Here is a 9,141-nt window from a genome sequence, read left to right as displayed (position 1 = left end):
CAATTAATTTCTTTCTATTTATAGTAAGAGACGGGGTCTTGCTCTTGCTCAGGCTGGTTTTGAACTCCTGACCTCAAACAATCTGCCGGCTTCGGCCTCCCAGAGTGCTAGGATTACAGGCGTGAGCCACCACGCCCGGCCCCATTTTATTTTGATAAGGATGGATTCCACTTATTATTTCATGTTACAAGGACCAAATAAAAATAGTTACAAAATACATTTAATATCTTTGAAAGATAGTATGTGATTTATTTTCTCATAGGCATTATTTTAAATGTGAAAACGATAAATAGTTCATTGGCCACACCTTGGTGAAGGGATTAACTTGGGGTGAGAATATCTAATCCAACAAACAATACTTCTTTTAAAAACAGTGCTCACTTTTAATGTTCAAAGAGATGCAGACAGAATGAGGGTGACAAAGTGAGAGAAAGAGAGACGGAAGGAGAGAGGGAAAGGGAAGGGAGATGGGGAGAGAGAGAAAAGCACCTAAAAGAAGGCAGAGAAAATTTCCTGAAGGCCATGTGACCCATTTCCCTCAAAACTTTTAGGCTGAAATTGCCATTTCAATTATTCCAACAAATAAAGGTACTCTCCTACCTTAAGCAGCAATTGAGGTAAGGCATTAATTGCTGTTCAAAATTTGGGGCTCAGTCTTTTCTATTAACTTTTTAAGCATGAGTTTTGTTTTCAGATTATTTTGAAAAGTTATGATAAAGTCCTAGGTATTGTTATTAGCTAGGGTTTCCTGTTTTTCAATTTGAGGGTGGGGTGGTTATTTTACAATAAACACTGTAGTGTTATTTCTTGGTTTTAGGACTATAATTTTGGGGGAAGGGAAGAAAATATCTTAACTAAGATTTTGGGGTACATTTATGATATATATAACACTGCAAACTGTTAGAAACAAAGGTCACAGTGGTAGTATAGGTTATTGCATTACTGTTGCACACAGATGCATGCTAATTCTGTAATCCGTCTGCATTTAAATATTCTTACACCATCCCTTTCCAAAGTTTTTTCTTCTGTTTAGACTTGACCAAAAAATAACAACAACATATAGGGGTAGTGCTTCCTGATTCTGGGCTGAAAGAAGCAGAAAGCTAATTTTACCTTGCCCTGGCCTGAGCATGTGAAATATGTATGCCTTCAGGCTACTCCAACTCTGTGATACCCTGTGGGCTCAGCGCCGAGCAGCACTGCCTGGAGGGGTTTTGTGTTTATGATGGGAACCAAATTAGAATCAGGTGTTCCTATTTCTCCACTTCCAAAATATATTACTATCCGAACACTGACGGCTGATCCCAAATTTCTTTAATTTTTGGAAAGACTGTTAAAACTTAACTATTTTGTAATTTAGATTTATATTTTTAAAAGATCAGTTTTGAAAGCTGCTATTAAAACCACTGTGTACAGACAGAAAAAGAAGCGTGTATATATATTAAATATTTTATAAGTTATGAAATAAATAATGTACTAAAAATAAATGTCAAATTCTGAGTTCAACTTTGCCTTCCCTATCTTTTAAATATAAATATATGTTTTTAAACTTATGAGTTTAGACTTTTTTCCTAAATTTTTAGAGCATTCTCCTTGACATTCCCCAATGCAAAGAACTCCGGGTTTCAATCACTCGTGTTCTAAGCCCAAAGTTTTCTTTAAGTACAGAAAGACCAATAAATAGAAGTCTCTTTCCTTCTAGTTAGAGTCTATGAAGATTTTTGGGATATACTGTAAAGGTTCCTCACTGTTAAATATATTTTTCAAAAAAATAAATCTCATGATGTCAACATTAAGATAATAAAGTAGGACATTTCTCTCAGTTAATATCTTTAATATTTTTTTATGTAGAATATACTATATTTTTTTCTCCACCAAAATAACAATATATTTGGAGGCAGAAACATTTATGATTTTAAATGCACTTTTGAAATCTTTTGAGTAGAATCACTACTCCAGTAATACTTATAATAAAAGTAAAATAATTTTAAACATTTCCATAAAGAATTAGGGGTTCCTTGATTTTCCCGTAGGGATAAAGATATCCATATATAATGCCAGAAGCTTCCCTTTTGATATATTAGGCAATGGGAAAAACTGCATCAGAGTGGAATTTATTTCTCGAAAGGGCTCTAGTAATATCCTTAGAAGGATATAAGACAAAGCTATTTAACAATAGGCCCCTTTCCTCACATATTCTGGAAGATTCTACAAAAGCTATTAGATACACGTTTCTGGTTCTGGAGAATTAAATGAGCCAATTCTTGGAAGAATTTTCCATATGGCTCACACCAGAGGATTTATCCTCTTTTGAAATATCTCATCCCATAGAGAATAGAAGCTCTGCCCTCCTGGCGTTTTAAGCTTCTCTATATCTGGGACATAAAAGTCTAAACAAAGAAACGGAATTAGATCTCCAAGTTGCAAAACGTCAAGGGAAATCTGAAGTGAAACCAAACAAAAATCTGTAAAATGTGTGGTTGTTTTCCTTCCCTCTCAGACCTTCTTGCCCATGCTTGCATCTTTTTGTCTTCTTTCACAGAAAGTCCTTCAGCACTGGATTACCAGCAGATGTCCGGAAATATGCGACCCTGAACTCAGAATGAGAAGAAAGCTTCCTTGGTTGTGGCCCTGCTGATGTCCAAGCAAGGCCTCCGTCACTTCTTCCTCTCTCAGAGGCGCCCGCGTTATCCCAAGAGACTGGGTCAACTGGTGCTACGTCTGATCCTTTTCTCGAACTTCTTGCAATCGTTTTTCTAGGCGATCCAATTTGGCAAGATTTTCCTTCAGCAGTTTGCTGTCTGGAACCAGCTGTAAGGCTTTCTCATAATAAGCTCTTGCAGACACATAGTTTCCCTGTGGGGAAAAAGAAAGAGAAGAATTCTAACCCATCAGAACACTCTCAGAGAGAAGGAGGAGGCTAAGGAACTGACCCTCTGCCCGGTCTAACATTATAATGTTCTCATAAGGAAACCCTGTCTGTATCTGCATTGGCAATTTCATCCTTATCTGTTGGTACTTTCGGAGAATGCTTGTTTTAAGTGCCAGATCAGCTGGAGAATTATGTAGCATCAGAGTTACACCATAAGGTTAAATGGCCTCTACTAATGTAGGGTATGAGGCTATCATTTCCCAGTGTTCTCATGGGTTAAGCACTGTTTCTTTGTAATCAAACAGAATCATGGCTAGAAATTTATATGAGGAAGTGGGGATGGGGGAAGAGAGAGAAAGGAAGTTTTTGAAACTGTATGAATGATTAAATAGTTTCGACATCTACTATATCTATTTAGTGGTAGGAGTTATTCTAATCTTCAACTTAAAATGTAAAAGCAACTTTTGCCTAATATAGGCTTTAATGCAAATTTTAATTTTTACACAATGAAAAAGAGTTGATGAGAATGTGGTGTCAAATTTATTCACTACTCCAGGTGTGTGGCAATATGATCCAGCTGGATACTCATAGGCAGGAGGGAGGTTGTATCATTTCTGGTTTGCTAAACACACCTGTCCCCACCCTCTGTTGGCTCTCATCTATTTTGTTCAGTGACTCCACAATGAGCAACCACGGGTGCCTGGTCCCAGATGGTCTTCTGGCAAATCAGGCCCAACTGTTAGCTTTTTCAGCACCTTTTCTGCTGCTGGATGTATTTACCTCTCTTATGTGGTCCACCCTCGTTCAGATCTGTGTCCTACAAAGTCTCAGAACTGAGATTGTTAGAGTCCTCCCCATTCCAAAAAATATGAATTTGCTCTATCTATCCTCAGTTACAGCTCCCATGTGGATGAACACCAGTGACTCTCTAAATTTCCATCACAATTTAAAATTATATCTCTTGGAGTGAAAGTACTTCATAGCAACTAGCAACAAATACCTGCTGAATGCCTAACTATCTTCCAAATGAGTTAATATGTGTTAAAAGCGTAGACACTGCCTGACGCATAGGGAGCTTCAATGTGATCCTATTGTTACTGTTATTATTAAATGATTATCCAGTCTCTGTATAAGCATTGTCTATTTCTTATAGTATTTGCTTATTGTACTGGTGAAAGGGAAAGTGGAAATGACAAAACATATTGGTGAAAGGGAAAGTGGAAATGACAGAACAAGAGACTGTACATTGGAAATCCAAGTGCTGGCATGTGCAACAAATGGAAGTATTTTTGATTATTAACACTGACTCTGATATGAAGCTAAACAGATTGCTGAACAAGTGGGAGCTTGGAATTGCTACACTCAATTATTTTTTTTTTTCAACTCAAGCATTTATCTTCCAAATGTCTTCTGATTTTTATTAAGCTTAGCACATAGATGTAGACAACTACACATTTGTGGCTTTTAGAGTGCTCTCAAAATATGTTCTCACTACAGTTGATTTTTGAAATTGTTCTTCTAGGAGGCTCCCTGAATTTAGGCTTAGCACCTTGGCATCTTCTTCTCTGATCAACAGGTTTCTCTGTCTTTTTACAAAAAACTTAGTTCGTTTTCTCTCTCTTAAAATTGCTCTTTTCTTGATTAAACTAGAAGCTACATTAAAAAAAAAAAAAACTAGAAGTTACATTGCTTAAGTCAGTGTCCCCAATTCTGTAAAACACAGGTAAGAAATCTAAATTATCCAGTTTCTAAAACTGTGTTAATATCGCATGTGGTTACTTACATTTGAATTCGTTACAATTAATTAAGAATTCGGTTCCTCACTTGTACCAGCCACATTTCAAGTACTCAATAATTTCATGTGGCCAAGTAGCTACTGTCTTGGACAGTGCAGATAGAGAACATTTCCATCATCGTGAAAAGTTCAGCTTGGAAAATGCCATGCTAAAAAATACATTACTGTCTTGATGCAGTATTGAAAACAGGACTTTGTGATGATATGGTCCTGTGGATGCAACTCTTTGACTAGAAAGACTGTATTACAGCTTTTATGGTCCACTCATCTATTTCACCCTACATAAAATTTCACTGAAAGGGTTATCTTTGATTACCAAGTGGCAACAAGCAAGAAACAAACATGAAACTCACTCTTTTCTCGCTATCACTTTCTGACCTCTTTTACACAGAGCCTTATTCCAACTCTCCACCTTGCTACAGCCCTGCCTAAGCTGCTGCTTTTTTTTTTTCTCGCTCTCTTTTTTTCCCTATGATTGTAAATTAATGGCAGAAAATAAGCTTCTTCTAGACTCAGGGAAGGAGCAAGGCTCAGGAATGGGATAACACTGCCTGATACACATACTTCTTTCTGACCATGCAGAAGACACAGAAAGTTCATGATTGTCTCATAATGCCCTCACAATGACAACCCGGCATCCTAATGGTGGCATCACAGGGACCACATCTGAGCCATGTGGATGCTCTATATATTTATATTAGATTGCATCCTATGAATTCACTGATATTAAGCTATTTTAAAAGTACATATATGGCAATTTTATATTGTTCAAGCTAATACATGATGCCCGCAAAGATTAAAAAAAAAAACAGGATAAACTAATTTCTAATCATCATTAGTCACATTTTAAAATAATACACTCAGTAGGATCCTTCTTCAATTTCTAGATACCTTTTGAGGGGAAGTACCTCTAAATTTAAAGCAATGGTTTCAACTGTTAACCTTAAAGAATACGAGAGATGTATAATTTTCTCTGTATTTCTAGAGTTTTTGGACACTTGAGAGTATTTGTTGTACTTTTTCTAATTAACAACTAAGCCGGTTGCTTTAACTGCAGATACAATCCATCTAAACACATACTGAACACATTATAGTCATTGTTGCTTAATGACAGAAATATGTTTCGAGAAACATGTCATTAGGTAATTTTGTCCTTGTGTGAACATTATAGAGTATATTTACACAAACCTAGATGGTATAGCTTATTACACGCCTAGCCTAGATGGTATAGCCCAGGGGTCCTCAAACTTTTTTTTTTTTTTTATTTCGGCATATTATGGGGGTACAGATTTTAAGGTTTCAATAAATGCCCATTTCCCCCCCCTCCCCCAAAAGTCTGAGTCTCCATCATGACCATCCCCCAGATGGTGCACATCTCACTCATTATGTATGTATATACCCGCCCCCCTCCCAATACCCGCCCCCTCCCCCTCAAACTTTTTAAACAGGGGGCCAGTTCACTGTCCCTCAGACCGTTGGAGAGTGTGCACTGTGGGCCTGGGATGAGTTGGCTGCTAAGCAGGACAGGCAGCGGCAGCAAAAACACCCGGCTGGCCAGATAAATGTCCTTGGCAGGTGGCATGTGGCCCGCAGGCCGTAGTTTGAGGACGCCTGGTATAGCCTATTGCTCCTGGGCTATGAACTTGAATAGCATGTTACCGTACAGAATTGCCTATGCAATTACTGCACAATGGTGTTTGTGTATCTAAGCATATCTAAGCACAGAAAAGGTATAGTAAAAATACAGTATTTTAATCTTATGGGACCATCATCATATATACTGTCTGTCATTGATCAAAACTTCCTTATGTGGCACATGACTGTATTTGAAAATATCACTATTTAATATACGATTGAAAATATTTAAAATTATTATTTTACTATTTTAAAGTAAGTTCATCCCATGCTTCCCAACTAGATATTGCTGGATGACCTAGAATATCACTATGATCAGAAGGTGGGCAATCTGGCTCTGATAAATGTCATGCATGCATTTGCCATCTACTAGATCAAAGCTGTCAGCTGCAGGGCCACTATCCCATTATCCCCTCCCATCTGTGTAGTCATGGGCTGCCTTTTTGTTTTGTTGCGTTTCCAAGAGTGATCATTTTCCACCTAACAGTAAAACCTGTTAGGATTTTGTTTAAATTCTAATCACTACACTGCTATTTTGTCAGTACGGAGACTGACAGAATCCTGAAAATAAGTTAGCTAAACAGGAATGGTCTTAAAGCATGTTGGACCATGCATGGCATTTCTCTGCTCAAAGTTCTCCAAGGACCCTGACTCATTTGACATAAGAGCCAAAGCCCCTACAATCCCCTGCAAGGCCCTATATGATCTGGCCCTGTGGCCTCTTTGACCTCAGCTTCTGCCACTTCCTCTCACTTGCTCTGCCCCAGCCACGCTGCCTCCTCACTGTCCTGCAAGCACAAGAGGCACACTTGAACCTCAGGGCCTTTGCTCCTTCCCTACTTTGCCACATGGCTCACTCAATTCACCTCTCTGCTCAAGAATCACTTTTTAACTGATGCCTTCCCTAACCACCTGAATGTAAAATTTGAGCCCTCGCTCCCTGGCACTCCAATATTCTTTCTCTCTTTTTTTCCCTCCATAGCACTTATCATCATCTGACATATTTTATGCATGTACATATGCATGTGCATATGTGTGAATTATGTGTGCATGCATGTATGTATGTATTTATCATCTATCTCCTCCTACTAGAATGTTAGCATGATAAAAACAGGAATTTTTGTCCTGTTTGTTCATTGCTGTATTCCCAGTGCCTAGTAGAGTACCTGACTCTCCATAAACGCTTGTAAAATGAATGGATGAATCAATGGATAAAGGATGGTGAGTCTTTGATTGCAGTAATTATAGATTAATAGCTCCCCCTTTCCTCAAAGGTCATTTTTAATCCTCAGGAAGATACACTGAAAGGTAGTTTTTTTTTTTTTTTCTTTTGGGAAAAAACAAAACAAAACAAAACAAACAAGCTTGCTTCTCAGTAAAAGGTTATGGAGTGGAAGATACATTAGATATAAGAAACTGGAAAGTAATAGTTAAAGAAACACATTAATCTTGACAGTGAGTTAAACTGGGAGAAAAATAAGCCACACTAAGCTCCAACAGGGATTCAGTTCATATAAACAGGCTTTTTCTCCTGTCTGGTACTTCTCATAGATTCCCTGATTTTCTATATGATTATTAAAATCATGGATCCTAATTTATATAGATTTATTTTTAAAATTGCTTCTTGCTATTCAGTATCCAGGTAATGCAAAGTGAACATAAACTGTACGAATTTCCCTTTTAAACACCCGTGTTTTTGGTATTCAAATAATTTCAAAAAGGAAATTAACAATAGCTTTCTCCATCCTTTAAGACAGAAAAAAGACAAAAAAGAGAACACACAAAGGGAAAACCCAGTTCACATGGAGGTGAGTTATCCTCCTACCTTGATGTGTTGGATGCCACCCATGTTCATCCAGGCCTGTGCTTGATCTGGATTTAGTTCTATGGCTGCTTTATAGCTCTAAACAAATAAGAAATATCTTCAGGTTAGGAAACAAGGACCCATCTTTAATGCAACAAGGATTGCGGAAACCACTTTCTTCACGCGTGAAAATTTAGAGTTCCCATAATGTGTTCAGGCACTGCTGGTTTACAGGAGACACAGTTTATTTCTATTATTTTTCAAAGTTGGTGATTCTAAAGTGGAGGAAACTGAAATGTGTAATTTTCCTGCAGAGCTAACCTTTGGACTTAGAGAAAGGACACCTGCAGGGAATTCAGGTGATTTCTATTACGGTGCATCATTTTCCCCCTGGCCCTGACCTGCAAAACAACTGTGTTTTTGGGCCTTTTTCACTTCAAATGGAGTTGGTAAAAAAAAAATCTTTTCATAATCACAGAATTTTAAACTCTTAAAATAGATATTCATTATTTCTTTAAGAACATCTATTTTAAGAGGGGATAGTTTAATGTATTATAAAATTTTTCTTTTGTTTTTCTGCCATATGAAAGATCTTCAAATGTTTGAAGAGAGCTACTTATCTCCCTCAAGTACTTTCGGTTGCAGTAACATATCCAATGTGATATCTGTGAGGTATATTTTTAATATTATGAATATTGTTTTGCATCAAAGGTGTGCTCACCCTTGAGTCTCAAGGGTGGTCACCTTACATAAAGCCAAAGGCTAAGAGTGTTGCCTTCAATAACAAAGCTAAGTATCTGTGTGTACATTTTAATGTTCCTTGCAATTTTCACTAGCAAGAATTCAACCAAACAGATCCAACAGAGTAAAACCTTGTTCATCCTCCTTTGCTTCAGTTTTAGGAAAAAAGAAGCAAATGAAAAGAAACTGTACTTTTGAAAAGATGCTAAAATAAACTGGAAGGGTGTGTCTTCTCAGATTAATTTATATCAGCATAGACAGAAATAAATAGTGTGGAAGTTAAGAGCTAGATTG

The 9,141-nt window shown here is 37.3% G+C and overlaps 1 protein-coding gene across 3 annotated transcripts in view; it reads right to left on the bottom strand.

The window, feature by feature from the left end:
- Positions 1 to 219: 219 nt before the first annotated feature.
- The window catches only part of TMTC1 (transmembrane O-mannosyltransferase targeting cadherins 1), a 263,719-nt gene continuing 254,797 nt past the window's right edge, over positions 220 to 9,141 (bottom strand). For all 3 annotated transcript variants that reach the window (XM_076007529.1, XM_012748003.3, XM_012748009.3), the window contains 2 exons: positions 8,128 to 8,205; positions 220 to 2,856 (listed from right to left, as the gene is read on the bottom strand). In XM_076007529.1, coding sequence (XP_075863644.1) covers positions 2,716 to 2,856; positions 8,128 to 8,205 — 219 coding nt within the window. In that variant the 3' untranslated portion in view covers positions 220 to 2,715. The remainder of the gene's footprint in view (positions 2,857 to 8,127; positions 8,206 to 9,141) is intronic.

This window comes from Microcebus murinus, chromosome 10 (genome assembly GCF_040939455.1).
Source record: "Microcebus murinus isolate Inina chromosome 10, M.murinus_Inina_mat1.0, whole genome shotgun sequence".
Taxonomy (NCBI): Eukaryota; Metazoa; Chordata; class Mammalia; order Primates; family Cheirogaleidae; genus Microcebus; species Microcebus murinus.
Note: the sequence above shows the minus strand (reverse complement) of the source record. Positions and strands in the feature narration are given on the sequence as shown.